Source organism: Monodon monoceros, unplaced genomic scaffold, assembly GCF_005190385.1.
Source record: "Monodon monoceros isolate NGI ecotype Baffin Bay Population unplaced genomic scaffold, NGI_Narwhal_1 Super_Scaffold_22, whole genome shotgun sequence".
Classification (NCBI taxonomy): Eukaryota; Metazoa; Chordata; class Mammalia; order Artiodactyla; family Monodontidae; genus Monodon; species Monodon monoceros.
Window position 1 is genome coordinate 111,858,331 of NW_021703779.1, and position 18,048 is coordinate 111,876,378.

Genomic DNA, 18,048 nt, shown 5'->3' on the forward strand with positions numbered 1-18,048 from the left:
GGTTTCCTAAGCATTCTACCCTCCCGATTTAATTCTTTAATTGTAAGCTATTCCTTACACATGCAAAGCAATGGAGGTTAGGAATACCATTAGCCCACTAGAATGAAAGCTCACTGAGGACAGGAAAATTTGCCTGTTCTTTTCACTTCGACATGACTGGCACTTAGAAAATGCTCAGTAAATATTTGCTGAAGAAATGAATATATATTATTTCCTTTCCAACAATAAGCAAATTCTTCAGAGATGACGAATGTTAGCACAGATTATACTAAGAAACACTCAAATGATTAAACATTTCAGTAAAAATACTGTGAAATGGTACTCCTCCTTCCCTCTGCTTTCTTCTTTCCTCTATCTTCATCTAGAACACGGGGCACGGGGCGGGGGAGATAATGCTATTTCATAGGATTGATGTAAGGATAAAAAGAGTTAATACATATAAGCACTTAGCATGGTGCTTAACATGTAGTTAACTCTCAATAACTAACAGCTATTAGTACAAATATGATTTCTTCAAATCAATCAATCAATCAATAAGGGCCCACATAATGAGAAGATGGAAGAAGCCAAAGACACCCCACCCCCCAAAAAAAAGACTTGTTTTATGCTTTACAATTTGTAAAATGTTCCTGAATCCATAGTTCTCCATGTGCTTCAAAGTTTGTAAGTTCTATGAGGGCTATAAGTTATAGACGGCATCCACCATGTCAGAGATGTTCATATGTATGTTTTTTTCTAGAATTTTTCTCATGAAATTAATGGAGAGAAGACATAACTAACATTGAGATGAACATATGATGAGTATTCCTCAAATATTGCTATATTTAACATTAGAAAAAGATTACCTCTCCACGAGTTCTTGTCCATTCCAGCAAAGGGTGTCGTTTTCAGCCACAGGGCTATGGCTGCAGATGTAGCCAGGCAAAGCACTATAGAAGCTGATGAAAGATTTTAACTTCTGAATTAGTTCCCTGAAAGAAAAACAAAACATCTGTGTATAAGATGCAAGTAAACCCAGTATGAGGAAAGTTTAATTCCCTTATCAGCATGACAGAAAGGCTCTGCCAGGCTGATTAGGGCAATAAATGATTTAAAAAGACATTCTTGGCTACAAGGCCACAATTTAGGGTTTTTTTTTAAATCAATAAAATGATAGAAAAAAATGTGCCTGCCATATAAGGTGCTGTTCCTATCAGAAGGATGATTTAATTCCACCATCCATTTTTCTAACACGTTCAGCTTCCATTTTTTGTTCTGATGCTGTTACCCACATTCTCAAAGGTGCTGATTACAAGGCACACTGGAGCACTACATATCTTTTGGTTTCTGAGTGTAACTGAGTGCAATGATTGTAATTTACAATGCTATTACCCTAGAGATGGCCCCTTTTCATATAGACTCTGGCTAATAGTTGCAGATCAGAATCCCAGGGTGTTCAGAGCAGTATAAGCTCTGTGAAATTCTCCTGACAATATCGTCAGAGAAACTCACATCTGCTAAAGGAGGAAGGTTTCTTTGTTCTTTGTTTATATATTGTGCTTCCTATGGGGGTGGGGTGGGAGGGGTCCTAGTATATTTTATTATATATTTGCTCTGGCTTTCATGTTATGAGTGTGTGTGTGTGTGTGTGTGTGTGTGTGTGTGTGTGTGTGAGAGAGAGAGAGAGAGAGAGAGAGAGAGAGAGAGAGAGAGAGAGAGAGAGAGAGAGAGACCAAGCGAATGTATTATATATGCAAATATGTATAAACACACACCCATAAATACCCAGCAAAACTTTTGGCCTATTATCTTCTTTCAGATGTACATGGACATACAAAATAAGACACTATAGACTGGAAAGAAGTGTTTATGCTTATTAAGAAATATTAAAATATCTATGCAATAGATGTCCAGTAGTAAACAAACCAAAATAAAATATTCTTTATCTTCTAAAGCAAATATTCCTTGTAGAAAGGAAGTTAAAGAGTACTTCATATATATTCAAGTCTATCTTAAGTCTTCACTAAGTTTGTGGAGACTCTCACCAGGGAATTTGCTGGCAGTGGAGTAATTATGCAATATTGTCTCCAGGCTAACAATGGACTGACCTGATATATAGGCCTCTAGAGGAGCCCAGAAATGCCCTCTGGGGGTTGTTCTCAGATCTGGCCAAAAGAGGAAGACTGGTGGAAATTACTGTCTTGCATTTAATGCCATTTTCCATTTTATTACCGTAAAACAATTCATTTCAACTAATAATTTAGAGAAAGAGAGAGAGAGCGCGCTTACGACACTCAGCACATCTTCACAAAGGCTCGGGTCACAGTAAAGCCAGGGTGATGTACAGAACAACTCGAGAAGGGTTATTGAGACATATATAACTCCTGATACCCCAACAGTTACTTCCTGCTATGCTCAAACCCTCTCACAGCCTCTACTGCTGGTTGTTGAGCTCCGTCAATCTCCAAAGTGAAGAGGCTCAGTATAGGGCTCTGAAGATAAAAGTCAACACTCCAGTTTCTCACAGAGGAAAAAGATGGGTTCAATTAATGCTAATAGGGGAGATGCTCTGTTTTACAAGGTAATAATACGGTTCCCAAGAGTGGAAACTGAAAGACTAAAGCCTGAGTAATTCCCCTCATTCCATGAGGAAATGGAATACAGCCATTAGTCTATGGGAAGTGATGGCCCTCCCTTTAATGAAAGAGTTTCCCTTAGGCCTCCTCCTACCTTCAAACTCTCTCTCACTAACATAGCACATAGCAAGAAAAATTGAACCTCATAGCAAAGCCTTCCAATTTGACTTCCCTAGAAGTTAAAACAAACAAACAAACATAACACTCTGAACTTCTTCCAGCCTCCCAACTCTTGCAGTTTTTTTCTTGGCTGATCATAAAGATCATTGACAAACTGGAGAAGATTCAGAGAGGGTCTATCTAAATGTCGAGGGGACAAAGGGCTGCAATAAACCTAAGACCTCCAACTTCAGTATGAATGGATATTACTTGGTGGGGTCAAAATAAAAGTCTAAGAAAGCCACAAAGACTGTGAATAATGTCTAGGTCATCAAATTCTAGAACTCGGGGAATCTCTCTGAAACTTGAACAAGGTAATTTGGGGAAATAACAGACCATCCTGTATCACAGAGTACGCATTACCTCCATAGGACATACAGGATGGACCTAGGGAGAGATAGTGTTTTTAAAACTTGCTTCTGAATTAGTTATTTTGAATTTAGAACACAGTTTCATTTAGGAAATATGATATAGTGATGGCTGGATTCTCAGAACAGCCCCTTAAAACCCATTGGGAGTAGTAGCTAAGAGCACTGATTTTGGAGTCTGACCCACGTGAGTTTCAAATGCCAGTTACTCTCTCACTTACTTAGCAGTAAAATCTTACTAGACAGATTCTAAACTTCTCCGAGGCTTAGTTTCTTTATCTGTAAAATGAAGCAAATGATAGGCTGCTGGGATGATTAAATGAGACAATGCATGTAAAGTGTTTAGCATAGTACCTGGCACACAGTAATACCTCCACAGTGTTAGCCATTTGGCAATTTATTTCCATTATTGTGAGCCTGTAGAATATAAATATAGTATATATATGAAATATATATTATATTCCAGATAAATTTATGTATGCAAGATAATTAAGTTGTTTTCAAGTTCCAGATAACTTTACATGTGCAAGATAAATAATACTTCATATTTTAAGGTGGCTATTAAAAAGTACAACCATGTTTTCTCCCTAAATATTTTTCCTGTTATTCTTTTTCAAAAATGAGCTAGCTATTGGGCTGGGTAAATCACTGGACTAATCTGGTAGAGCAGTTTAGATGGTCTTTGCGTGGTAGGAAAGTGGTGGTGGCCCTCACAAGGATTTGTGTCTAAGAATCCGAAATTGAGTATCAAATGTGGAAGACCACGCCAAGGTGAAGTCGAGTTTAAAAAGGTAGGTTAATCATCAGGGAGAGGCAAATCAAAATCACAGTAAGATACCACTTCAAGATGACTATAATAAAAAAGACAACAAGTGCTGGGAAGGGTGGGGAGAAATTGGAACTCCCACACATTGCTGGTGGGAATGTAAAACAGCACAACCACTGTGGAAAATAGTTTGGTGGTTCTTCACAAAGTTAAGCATAGAGTTACCACGTGACCCAGCAATTCCACTACTAGGTATATAGCCAAAATAATTAAAAACAAGTACTCAAATAAGTACATGTACACGCATGCTCATAGCAGTACTATTAACAATAGCCAAAAGGCGGAACAAGACAGATAGGTAAACAAACACATATTCTATACAATGGAATATTCTTCTTTTTTTTTTTGTGGTACGTGGGCCTCTCACTGTCGTGGCCTCTCCCGTTGCGGAGCACAGGCTCCGGACGCGCAGGCTCAGCGGCCATGGTCCACGGGCCCAGCCGCTCCGAGGCATGTGGGATCATCGCGGACCGGGACACGAACCCGTGTCCCCTGCATTGGCAGGCGGACTCTCAACCGCTGCGCCACCAGGGAAGCCCTATTATTCCGTCTTAAAAAAAGTATTCCTGCGTGCTGCAACACGGGTGAACCTTGAAAACATTATGCTAAGAAACCAATCATGAAGGATCACATATTATATGATTCCATTTATGTGAAATGTCCAGAATAGGCAAATTTAGAGAGGCATAAAGTAGATTTGTGGTTGCTTTGGGCTGGCGGGGGGATGACGGTTGGGGAATGATAGCTAAAAGGTGTGGGATTTCTTCTTGAGGTGATAAAAATGTTCTAAAATTGACTGTGGTGATGGTTGCACAGCTCTGTGAATATAATAAAAACAGCTGAATTATATACTTTACATGGATGAATTGTATGGTGTGTGGATTATATCTCAATAAAGCTGTTACTGAGATTTACCTCCAAAAAAGGGTAGAGAAGAGGTGAAATATGTCTCAGAGAAAGAGAGGCTTTGTCTACAAGAGAGAGATACTCCTTGGAATAGTGGAAAGAGACGATCAGGAGAGCTGGGAAAGAGCCAGGTTTGGATGGACATGAAACAACGGCCCGGGTGAAGGGTGAGAAAAGAAATTTATAAGGGCCACAACTTCAGCACTGCAAGAGCTGCAAACAGTGGTTAAAATCTATCTCTTCCTTCATCTTATAAAATGAAGTCTGCTTTTTTCTCATCATAAAAGAAATATATGGTCACTATTGAGAATTTATAAACTATAGAAAAGTAGAAGGGGGAACAAAACCTTATTTATAGTGCTACCAGCCAGATAATCACACTTAATATTTGGATATATTTCCTTCTAGACTTTCCTCTCCAGTAAAGTTTTATGTTTATTTCTCTAAAACCTATTCTTCTTGATAGGCTTGTTCACTGAGTTCTTTTTGGTTCTCAGTGTGTATTATTCCCATTAGAACCCACCTAGAATCCCAGGTAGATTTGATTAGAAAAGAACATCAAGGGCTTCCCTGGTGGCGCAGTGGTTGAGAGTCTGCCTGCCGATGCAGGGGACGCGGGTTCGTGCCCCGGTCCGGGAAGATCCCACATGCCGCAGAGCGGCTGGGCCCGTGAGCCATGGCCGCTGAGCCTGCGCGTCCGGAGCCTGTGCTCCGCAACGGGAGAGGCCACAGAAGTAAGAGGGACGCAAACAAACAACCGAAAAAAAAAAAAAAAAAAAAGAAAAGAACATCAAAATAATGAAATAAATGCTGGTTCTCAAGTAATTCCCAGGACCTGTGAGATGAGGCAGTAGCCACTTCTGTGACAACGAGGAGCAGGGCTCCAGCACATTTAGCAAACTGGCCAATACTTTTGAGTCCCCAAAAACAGTGTTACGGTGCAGGCCATTCCTTCACGCAAAAGCTTCTAAATACCGTGAGAAAACAAATTTTGGTTTCCAAAGAAACTTTGATTTTTGAAAGGAAAGCCAGACATCCTATTTTTCAGGGTAGAAGACTTTCGAAACTGTTGGAGAGTTAATGAGCTTTTCAAAAGAGCAGAGTGTGACAGGAGTAGTTTACTGCCCACTGGGTTTACTGCGCCTGTCTTATTTCTTCTCTTCTTTGTCACTCCTTCCTAAACTTGTTCTGGCATGGGAATTAAGTGTATTTTATTTTTACCTTTTCTTAAATAAAGCTTTCTATCTCCCTGCTTATAATTTTAAAAGGAGGTGAGTTGAATATATTTCTATTTATCTCTTTGAAGAAAGATACCTGAAACTAAATTAAGTGACATATTAATTACCCATGTATGACTCAGTCCAGATTTCTTTTCTTTGTGCTAGTAACCCATGACAGACAACAAAAGAATCTCCACCCATGAACTAAGGCAGTCTGCTCAACTGAATTGTCTCTGGGACAAAAAAGGATAAAAGTTTGGACAATTAGTTGCCCAGGATGGGAAAACAATTTGATTGAAGGGAATGTTCTTTGATTCGAATTCCACTTTATTCTAATCATACATGCCAAACATACCATTTGACATATAAATAGTGAACCCTACAGCTCTCACTTGGGACAAACCCAATGCTTGCTCACAGCAGTCTACTCAGGAAAAAGAGTCTCTTCAATGTGTTAAATGTGGAACTAAAGGACAGGGCCCCTTTGCGTGCACGAGCCATTTTGAAATATGGCAGCTAGGCGCACGTGATCTTCCCTGGGGGGCTCCCACCATCCTCAAGAGAAGCGTCCCCTTCTTGGGTTGTGGCCGAGGGGATTCCCTTTGCTTTCTTGCTATGATTTGCTTGGGCAGGCATCAAAGCAGCACTAATTGGAAACCACTGCAAGTAAAAAGCAGCCTTTCATCCCCAGCTGCAGATCCTGAACTTTTCTCCTTTATCATTAAGGATCTTACTTTTCTTAATATAAAATAATATGAGCTCATTATTTTTTTAAAAAATTAAAAAACACAGAAAAGCCCATAAACTATTTATCCTTAGAATGATGCAGAATCATACTTATTTCTGCTGCAGAGAACCTTTCATGGTCTGACTCCAAGCTATAATTTTCTACATTCCAGAGACTAGCCCATACTTTTTCTCATACTGTTCCCTTTGCCTGGAATACCCTTGTTTCCCTCCTCCATCTGTTGAATTTCTACTCTTCTTTCAAGGCCCAGCTCAAGAGTTACCTTTTCACAAGAGAGCTGCTAACCTTCCCATCTATGACGCTGCCACTCTTCTGTACATAGCTCTGTTTTGGCACTCACCCCTCAATGCATCAAAATTATTTGTGTGTCTGTCCCCCTAACTAGGTTAGCAGCTTCTCGTAGTCCTCAGAGCCTAATCCTTACACCAGCATAGATGGTGTTCAAAAAAGTTGAAAGAAGTAGAGTCCTATTTAGGGCAGAATGACTTGCACCAGAGCTGAAACTCGACGATTCACTCAGGACATACTTTGTTGTGTTCAGAGGGTGGAAGGCAGCAGTCTGAGAGGGAGTGGGAGTAAGCATTGATTCTGGACCGGGGAGCTGAGATCAGCTTTTGTTCTTTTCTTTCTAGGTCATTTACTAGTGTCACCTAATCCACTGCCCCTTTAGACCAAGTCAGAGAGGAAAGGGAGGAGGGGGAGTGCGGGACAGGGAAGGCTGGAATACGTAGATGTGCTTTCACAAGGGTGGAGGGACTGTGTGACTTTCTCACAGGTTAGCATCTGGGCCAGAAGCTCGGTGTGTAGATGCTGAATGGACTATATTCAACTACAGATTTTGTGTTTGGAAAAGGGAAAGATATTGCTCATGTCATAAAATACCAAACTTTATGGGCGATATGCAAATGACAAGGTACACATTATCATAGGGGAAGTGGTGAAAGAGACATTCAATAGGGCAAAGGAGGGAAAGCCTGACATCTGAGAGGAGCTGAAAATATTAGAGTTGGAAAGGCCTGTGAAAATGTCATTTCTTTTATTCTGATTGTACTACTTATGCATCTTGTCCTACCCTCACTGTTTTAAATCTGAGGACAGATATTTTCAATATTTGTATCCAAAAGGAATGCTGAGTCCCATACTTAGGCTACCAGTTGAGTATCAAATCGCCTTTAAATTGAACTAAGCTATTTCTAAGATTAGTTGTGTGTTGCAAACTACCCAGTTGGGGGCAGACAAAACAAACGGATGACTTCTGAATGCTACCAAAGGAATCCTGCGTTTCTTTGTGTGTTTTTATTTTAATAAGGCAACGGGGCTTTTCAACTCATAATCAGGTTCAGTTTGCTCACAACCTCCACAGACTGAATGCTACAATAGGGTTCCTTTCTAATTATCATATTCTTAACCACGGAGGATGGAGCTGGAGCATGGGTGCGAGGGATGCTGGAGGTACATATATTCTTTTGGACTGTGAAATCCTGTGCAGAACATACTGAGAAATGTATAGAGGTTCTAACACTCTGCCACATCAGATTGCAGGGGGGCAGTGCATTTAGCAAGAGATCATCTTAATCCCCTATTCTCCACTCTCCCTAAGAGGGTTTACAATGCTATTTGACAGAGTTAAAAGAAATCAGACACTCTCCTGTTGTTTTATTTTCTTATTCTGCCAGAGAATTCAGAAGGAAGGGCTCCATCTCAGTTTTGCGTCAGCGTGCAAAAAAGATGAGAAACACCATGGGGTGGGCTCATGTTCCCAACACCCAAAGGAGCCCTGCCTATCACTTACTTAAGTCTACGGGCTTTTGCAATTTTTCTTACTATCCTTTCTTTTCTTTGGGGGTTAGCAACAAATTCAAAAACGAATCTAAACAAAGTGTCAAATCTGGGTGCTTAGCCAAAAACTCATTTACCGATTTTTTCTTTCCCTGGAGGAATCAACATCCATAGAGCCCTCCCTGGTAAGGCGAAAGGGAATAGGTCCCATAGAGCCCAAGACAGAAGCCATGGCAGCAGGACCTTAATAAACGAACGTCCTATCTACTTATCAATGTGTCTAGGTTGACAGGGTGATCTCAAAATGCGACTGGAATACTGTGTTTATTTTGAAAAAGCTTTGCATGTGATTCTGTTACAAATTAATATACCACATCCTCAATGAAGCCTCCACTATACCTGGGCAGAGGTTCTCTCCTTCCCTGTAGGCTGCCTCTTTGCACTTACAAAACTGTTTTGAAATGATCGCTATTTAAGTCTATTTCCACATTAGACTGATTTGGAGAGCAGAGACTGTGTTTTGATTTCCAGTGCACAGTATACATTATGGCACATAATAGGTGTTTCCCAAATTTCTGCTGAGTTGAATATATAATATATATATAATAATGCTATATATAAAACAATATTTTATTAATATTATACTATAAATGTAATATAAATATAATAATATATAAAACAAACATTATATTACTTATAATTTCTATTTTACTTTATATATTATTTATAAATAATTAATCTATAATATTATATAAATTCCTCACTTCAGTGCAATATGCAAGAGGTTTCCACTAGTTAAAGGTCAATAAGTGAGGTTAATTCCTCAGGTGGTTTGGGCAAGAGTGAAAGCAATGGAGAGCAATGGACAAAGAACAGACAGGGGCTAAAGAGGGCCTGGAGAAATGGCCTAATTTTGTCTTCCCAGAAAGACAAAAAATTTCCCAAAGGACCCCTATGGTATATGGAAATGGTTCTCAGAGTATTTTGGTGCCAGGACCCCTGTGGTGGTTTTAAATATGTCCAGGGACTTCCCTGGCAGTCCACTGGTTAAGACTCTGTGCTTCTACTGCAAGGGGCCCAGGTTCGATCCTTGTTTGGGGAACTAAGATCCCACATGCCATGTGGCACGGCCAAGAGATAAATAAATAAATAAATAAATAAAAATAAGTAAATAAAAATAAATGAAAAAGTCAACAAACTCTGATACTGCTCCTTTCAAGAGGTGGAGCTTAATTTCCCTCCCCTTGAATGTGGACTAGAACTGGTGACTTGCTTCTAGCAAATCGAATATGTCAGAAGTGACAGTATTGTCACTTCCAAGACTAGGTCGTGAAAGACATCTCAGCTTTCCCCTTGCTCTCTTCCCTGGCTCACTTATTCTGGGGAAGCCAGCAGCCATGTTGTGAGGACACTCAGAAGGTCCGTGTGGTGAGAAACTGAGGCCTCCTTCAAACAACCAACCAGCACTAACTTGCTCCATGTGTAAAAGAGCCACCGTGGAAGTGGCCCCTCCAGCCTCAGTCAACACTCAACGGACTGCAGCTCCAGGTAACACCTTGACCAAAATTTCTTTGAGACTGAGGACCACCCAGCTAAGCCGCTCCCAAATTCCTGACAGAAACTGTGAGATAATAAATGTTTGCTGTTTTAAATAACTATGTTTTGTAGTAACTTGTTATATAGCACTAGATAACCAACACAACCCAAAGGGTCCCCCCCCACCCCTGGCCGTACCATTCGGCATGTAGGATGGAACCCACGCCCCCTACAGTAGAAGTGTGGATTCTTAATCACTGGGCTGCCAGGGAAGTCCCTTTTCTTTCTTTCTTTTTTTTTTCTTTTCCAAAGGGTTCTTAAAAATTATTAAGGACCCCAAAGAGCTTTTGTTTACATGACATATATTTATTGATGTCTACTGTTTTAGAAATTAAAACTCAGGAAAAAAAATTTCAATTTATTATTAATTTTAAACTAACAGTAACGAGTCTTTATATGTTAGCACAAATTACATTTTTATGAAAAAAGTGAGAAAAGCGGTAATGCTTCTGCATTTTTGCAAAATATCTTTACCGCCTGTCTTAATAGGAGTCAACTAAATTCTCCCATTGGCTTCTGCATTTAATGTGTTGCCATATTTTATTTTGGTTGAAGTGTATGAATAAAAGCCAGCTTCACATAGATATGTAGTTAGTAAAAGGAGGATCTTACAGACCCTCTGAAAGGGTTTTTCTGGGACTCCCTGAGTTCTCAAATCACACTTCAAAACTGCTGCTACAGGGAAACTAGAAATTTATTAGGTTGGAAGTCACCAAAAGAAAATGTTACTTCCTGAAATGCTTCTTTGGAGGACTATCTCCCAAGTGCCCTTACTGCCCTTTCTCACGCTAAACTGTGCCATATATGCCTAAGAGTTGCCGTTTCAAAATCTCCTGTGGTAAATGGACATGAAAGGAATAATTTAGCCCAAATATGAGACTATTACTTATTCCATCTCTTAATTTTCCATCTCTAGGCCAATCTCTCCCAATCCTCTCAAAGTCATCGTGAGGCAGAACTCATGTCTAGCTATTCTTAAGCCAGTGGTAGGGTTGGCTACCTGTGCAGTCCTTTTGGGGAAATCCATTCTCCCAGATTTGTGTTGAGCTTCCCAATCCAATTTCCACCCCTTATTTGTAACCATGAAACTAGAAGAGGGAAGGAGGGAATCTGGATAAGGGGAGGAGGAATGAAGAGTATCGTAACAAACTTTAATTTGGTCCCTTGACTGCTGTCTTAAGGAATAGAAACCAAATCCTTCATTGTATCATTCATAAAAGAGTGTGTACTACTTTATTTTAAATAGATAACTAACAAGGACCTACTGTATAGCACAGGGAACTTGGCTCAATATTCTTTAATAACCTGAATGGGAAAAGAATTTGAAAAAGAACGGATACCTGTATGGGTATAACTGAATCACTTTGCTGTACCCTAGTAACTAACACATCATTGTTAATCAACTATACTCCAATATAAAATTAAAAAAAATTTTTTTTTTTGCGGGCCTCTCACTATTGTGGCCTCTCCCGTTGCGGAGCACAGGTTCCAGACGCGCAGGCTCAGCGGCCATGGCTCACGGGTCCAGCTGCTCCGCGGCATGTGGGATCTTCCCGGACCGGAGCACGAACCCGTGTCCCCTGCATCGGCAGGCGGACTCTCAACCACTGCGCCACCAGGGAAGCCCCCCAAAAAAATTTTTTTAAAGAGTGTGTACAGTGTGAAGTGTGTGTGTATACACATGAGAGTGTCTTGCCAGTTTCTCTTTGGTGAACTCACCCCTGACTCACTGTTTTTGGAAAGCCACAAACCAAGCCACGGAATTGTGAGACCAGATCATAAACAGAAAAGGTTTTGTTTAATCAATAAAGATCTTGAATAGAGAAGTCTATTCCACCCTGTGTTGCTGTACTGGATATTTACATATGGTAAATTTACATTTAAATATGGCTTGGATATAATACAATATCTTTTTTCTTTAACATTAACAGATGATAGATTCAATTCATCAAACACTCTACTCAGAAGAACTAAATAACATGTATTTAAGAAGCTTCCCTCCAGTGGCTGTTGACCTTAAAACACAATTGCTAATTGTATGCTGAAGTAGAGAAAAAAAAAATCTCTCACCTTCTTCGGCTGGATAAGGTTTCTTCATGTTCTACATGAGCAACTTTTAATACCTTCTTGTCAATAAACAAATCTTCAGGATAATAAGCAGATCTATACTGACGTTGTTGAGAATGGGCACATAACTTGCCAATCTGAAAAAAGAAATGCAATATAATTATATGATACTTTCATAGACATGATAGTAGAAACAAACTCTGAAACGCACTTCAATTTCTTCCCCAATTTCTTTTTAAAGAGCAGAACGAAGCTATTACTGGAGTCAAAAAAGGTGATAATGCTTTTAGGGCAAAGAACCATCTGTGGAAAAGAAGGTTGAAGACTGTGGTAGGGGGCACTCTGAGCACAGTCTATTCAGAGACTTCCTAAGGTGAAAATGCTCTTTCTCTATAGTGAAGTACACATTTGAGAGGACCCTCCACACAGGACTTATGCTACTGATACCTTTCAATGGCACTTGATATTTATCCCTATGAAGTTCACAAATGGGAACTGCCAAGTTTAGGAAAGTCTGGTGAAGGAAGTGAGGGGTGTGACAGATGTGTAGTCTGTTAACAGAAGAGCGACCTCCTGCGCACAAAGTGCTCCTGATTCTTCTGAGCATTTTGTTAGCTCTTTTTTTTAAATGATATAAGTTTCAGGTGTACAGCATTATAATTTAAAGCTTAGGGCTTCCCTGGTGGTGCAGTGGCTGGGAGTCCGCCTGCCGATGCAGGGGACGTGGGTTCGTGCCCCGGTCCGGGTAGATCCCACGTGCCGCGGGGCGGCTGGGCCCGTAAGCCATGGCCGCTGAGCCTGCGTGTCCGGAGCCTGTGCTCCGCAACGGGAGAGGCCACAACAGTGAGAGGCCTGCGTACCGGAAAAAAAAAAAATTATTAAAGCTTAGCTCTTTTATACTCATATAGTAATGATAACAATGGCATCAGCTCTCTTTTCTCAATTCTAAATGATTGATTTGGTTAAACTACTTGTAGATTTGCTATTTTTTTCATTTTTGGTCAAAAGCCTGAATGAACTTCTGTATAAATAAGTACGAATATTAACACATGTCCCCCTTGTGCCAGACACTATGCTGCATTTCTTTGTGCGTTATTTTACTAAGGCAAAGGGCTTTTCAATTCATAATCAGATTCAGACAGCCCCATTTTATAGCTGAGGAAATTGAGGCTCAGAGGAGTTAAGTGACTTGCCTAAGACAAATAGGCAGTGGATTCACTGTCTGACTTTGAACCCGTTTGTCTGACTTCAAAGCTAATGCAATATCACCTTCTGAGAAGATGATGCTTTATTTTCAGTTGCTTACATTCTACATTTTTGGGAAAAAAAAAAGAATTCCCAGTTCTCAAAAACATAGCCAACATAGCCACGGTGAAAATATAGATTGTATACTTTAGGAAAAATACTAGAAATACCTTGTGAAAACAAGGGTTATATCTTTGTCACTTCTGTACCTCCATGGAATTCACACTGGATTTTGTACACTTAGGCCCTTAGTAAAGACAAATTAATTGAAGTGAACTGAAGGAAAATCCTCGTGTCCAATCTGGCACACCATTCCACTGATAGGACATGGGCTCTGAGTTGTAATCTCAGCTTTTGGATTCCTGAAGATAGCCCTGAAATATTCTCTAAGTTATGTATCTCTTTATAAAAGCATAAATGGCACTTGGTTTGTATAGCTTTGGAAAGTTATCCATATATAAATAAATTTTTGAATTAGAAAAAAATCTAGAATCAGCAGTAGCATCACCTTTTATGAAAGACAGTAGCTATAGTATGATATTCAGACAACTACTTCTGAATAGTTTACCTTAATGGGAATGAAACAAAAGTTGCAGACACTTTAAAATATTCCATTTGGTTTTGGAATGTATGATACTGAATTTTTCAGATGTGTTTATGTAACGCTATTTGACTTGGGCTAATATTAACTTTAAATGAAGAATCTGCAATCTCTGGATTTGCCCTACTTGGTAGCCGTCTGGTAGGGTACTCTAGGTAGCGGACTGCCCGGCTGTACTGCGGAGTTAACTTCCAAAGCATGTAATGCAGCTACAAATAACTGAGGGTAGCCTGTACATCATAAAATTATGTCCATAGACACATATGTGTTTCTTTGTTAAACTGCAGGTGAGCATTCATGGAACAAAACCTTGATTTTCCCTTCCATAAATATCTATTTGTGACTCTGTGAACATACACCAATGTGAGAGTCTATTTCAGCAGGATCAAAGTGTTCTTCATCAGCACGTTCGGGAGCACAGGACACATTCTCTTGACTGACACCTGTTCCAAATCCAGCACCAAAATCAAAATCTTTCACACATCTTTCACAGTAACTTGCCTACTTGCAACCCACAGCTGTGAAATCTCCCTCCCCGTTGAAAGACCGCCCCTTGTATCAGTGAATACTAACTGGAACCCAGCAAGACTTTAAAGTTTTTAGCCCCTCCCAATCTACTGGAAAGGGCTGCAACTGAGGCAAAAGCAGGAAGGTTAAGAACAAATGAGAATGTAGCCAGCCTGCAGTCTGACCCTTCTTCCCAAGCCACCCAATGTGGCATTATCAAGCCGACTTCCCAAGGCTCTGTGTGGGATAAGGGGCAAACAATGGTATCCTGCCAACACCCCCATCTGAAATCTGCCACGTCTTATCAGACAGCCTGTATTTTCTTCCACAAATTTACCATGAAGCAAATTCTTCTCATATACAAAGTATTTGTCAAATGTAGACACCCCCTTTGGGCCCTTCTCTCCACATCTTTTACCTCCACACTGTGTGAGCTGTAGGTGAATATTACGAGCTTATTCTGAGAAGTGGACACAAAGAGAAAACATAATTTACAAAGAGGTGGGGTATTAACATTAAAGAGGTCCTTTCATCTTTATACTTGGGAAACATCAGGCTATGCTGGGAGATCTGGGTCTTATTCTACAGCTGTACTTGCTAAAGAAGCCAGCCTCCCAAGTGGCATTTGAGAAATCAGTATCCTGCCCAGGAGTTTTAGGCTCTTAAATAAAAAATGCAATCCAATTTCCTTTCACTGACTAATGTACCTAGTCAAGGATACCTCTATCTTTAAATTTAGTTAGTTGGACTGAATTTATTGGACAGAAAGGTGTCTCTATCAATAGACCTGGAATATAAAACCTTTTTGTTTTCCGTGAACTGTGATTCCTAATGGTGCCTTTATATATGTGCCAGAACCTGTGGCAGGGAAAGCAACAGTGCTCTGAAGTGTTATAAGACCTTGAAGTGTTATAAGAACGCAGGGCCTCTGACCATATCCAGGCCAGCAATTCATTCTAGTAACCCTAGCAGCATTCTTCTCTAGGCAGGGTCCAGAAGCACTGGCTTTATACACACATGAGGAAAATACACTGCTGGGCCCAGCAAGGTATTTGTAAGTAAGAGCCCGGTAGACTGGACATCAGGAAGCGCAGCCTACAACCCCACTTCTACCTCTACTCACAGAAGGACTTCCTTTTGACCTGCTCCCACAGTTTCACTCCACTCTGGTCTCAAACAAAAGAGGAAGATATGGTATTTGAAGTGCCATATTTTATTCTGGGCTCCTTTGACAAAGGGAAGGAGGAATTACTTTGCAAGTAGAGTATGTTACCAAAGATTCTGAAACCATGCCAAGCATTTGGATTTGATGCAATTCATGCATGCACCCCATAACTGACATGGCAAGATACGCCACTGGTTACATTCATCCTCGGACCCCCATTCATCGTTGGTTCTAGGAACTCTCAGGTGACAAAAACTCAGACTTGATCTTTCCCTGAGGATGGCTGAGCAGAGAAAGTGAGCCTATATTGTAAGCTTCTCATCAACACCAATACCTCACTCCGGGCTAATGCTTCACAGAAAACGTCTACATCCATTCTCCATTCTCTCCGGTGAGTCCTACAACCCTCTGAGGCATACAATGCAGGTATTATTGACCCCATTTTAGAGATAAGGAAAGAGACTCACAGAGGTTAAGGAACCGAAACAAAGTCAAATGGCTAGGAAAGGGCAGAGCTGGGACTCGAACCCAGACCTGTCTGACTTTAAAACCTGTGTTTTTCTTTTCACTTTTTCCCCCTATACCATGGGTTTCTGTCAAGAGGATAGACTCTGGGGCTCCCAGTATTGGGTGTGGCCCAGTTCTACAGTCCTGTGGACATCCCATCCATAATTGGAGAAAGATAATGATTATGAGGACTGTAAAACTGTACTTCAAAGAAGGGCTAGTTATTAAAGATAAACAGAAAACTGGCACCCAATTTTAACCTAAGTTTCAGGCAGTATTGCTTGTGGAATGATGTAAGCTCTTTGACCCACCAGGCAAGAGCGATTTCATAACCATACTAAAGCACTGGATGTCAACTTCTGTGGGCTGTGGGAAAGTTGGTTCTCAAGTAGGCCCAGGGTGCTGCCTGCAGGATATCCCCGGACCCAGCCTCCTGAAGTCAGATTCTTGCATTGGCTACAAAATCTTCTGTAATTTCTACAATTTACCCCAGGGCTCGTCTGACGTCTGGCCTGAGTATATTCTCTATAGTTTCCCCCCAAAAGGAGATTCCAGGTTGATCCTATGCCTACAAAAATAAAACGGGTTTAAGCTTTTAGCTATAAGAGCCAAAAAGATTAGAAAATGGGGGGGTGCAACTACATTAAAGAGTATCTCTGACTCTCTCCTACTCTTTTTTTTTTTTTTTTTCAGTACGCAGGCCTCTCACTGTCATGGCCTCTCCCGTTGCGGAGCACAGGCTCCGGACGTGCAGGCTCAGCGGCCATGGCTCACGGGCCCAGCCGCTCCACAGGCATGTGGGATCCTCACAGACCAGGGCACGAACCCGTGTCCCCTGCATCGGCAGGCGGACTCCCAACCACTGCGCCACCAGGGAAACCCCGACTCTCTCCTACTCTTAACTAGCCCTAAAAGATCTACTCTGCTCTCAATTTAAAAATCAGATGTACGACTTTACATTCTCCTTCTCAAGAAGTAGATAAGAGGGAGGTGTGTGTGTATGTGAGTCTGCGTGTTCTAACTTATATGGCCCATAATACAAGAGGGATGGGGAAGAAGAGGAGGAAGGAGGGGAGGAAGCAGAAGTGGAAAGAGAAAAGTTCCCATCCCTAAGTCTGTGGCAGGAGAAGACCCAGAGACACACCAGTCTGCCCTCAGAAATCTGACAGCTTTTGACAGGGAAGATGGATGTCGCACTGCATTGTACTCAGGGAGCAGTACAACTCGTTCCCTCTCAAGAGCTGTACCTGAGGCCACCAAGACTTGAGGACCTCTAGAGGACCTTTTCAGTTTTATTTAATTAAACAATAACTATTCTGCTAGAATCCAGCTGATGACTGTGGTACCAAGGAGTGCTTTTCTGAGAACTGTTGCTAAATAATTGGTATAAATTTAGTCTTTGATCACCAATGGATTCATCAGAACCCTGAAGAATTAAAAATAAAACTTCCGGCTTCTACAGACAAGTGAAACTAGACTAGGCATGAAAGAACGTAGACCTTATCACCTAGACTCCATCTTATTTTTCCCGGGGACCCCAGTGGACTTTGCCGGAGACCCTGTGGGTGTGCTCTAAAAGAAAAGAGAGACACAGGATTATTAAGGGTTACACAACTGGATGATGGCAGAATGCTACGGATTTTCCTCTTTCTCACTGCCCTTGGCTCAGCAGAGGGTAACTGGAACACCATAATGACATCTACTGTCATACCATCTTCCTCTGGATGATGACACACAAG

The 18,048-nt window shown here is 40.9% G+C and overlaps 1 protein-coding gene across 1 annotated transcript in view; it reads right to left on the reverse strand.

Moving 5' to 3' along the window:
- GPC3 (glypican 3) overlaps window positions 1-18,048 on the reverse strand; it is a 440,822-nt gene that overhangs the window by 150,756 nt on the left and 272,018 nt on the right. The window contains exons 4-5 of the mRNA XM_029240698.1: window positions 12,288-12,421; window positions 846-971 (exon numbers count right to left, since the gene is read on the reverse strand). Coding sequence (XP_029096531.1) covers window positions 846-971; window positions 12,288-12,421 — 260 coding nt within the window. The remainder of the gene's footprint in view (window positions 1-845; window positions 972-12,287; window positions 12,422-18,048) is intronic.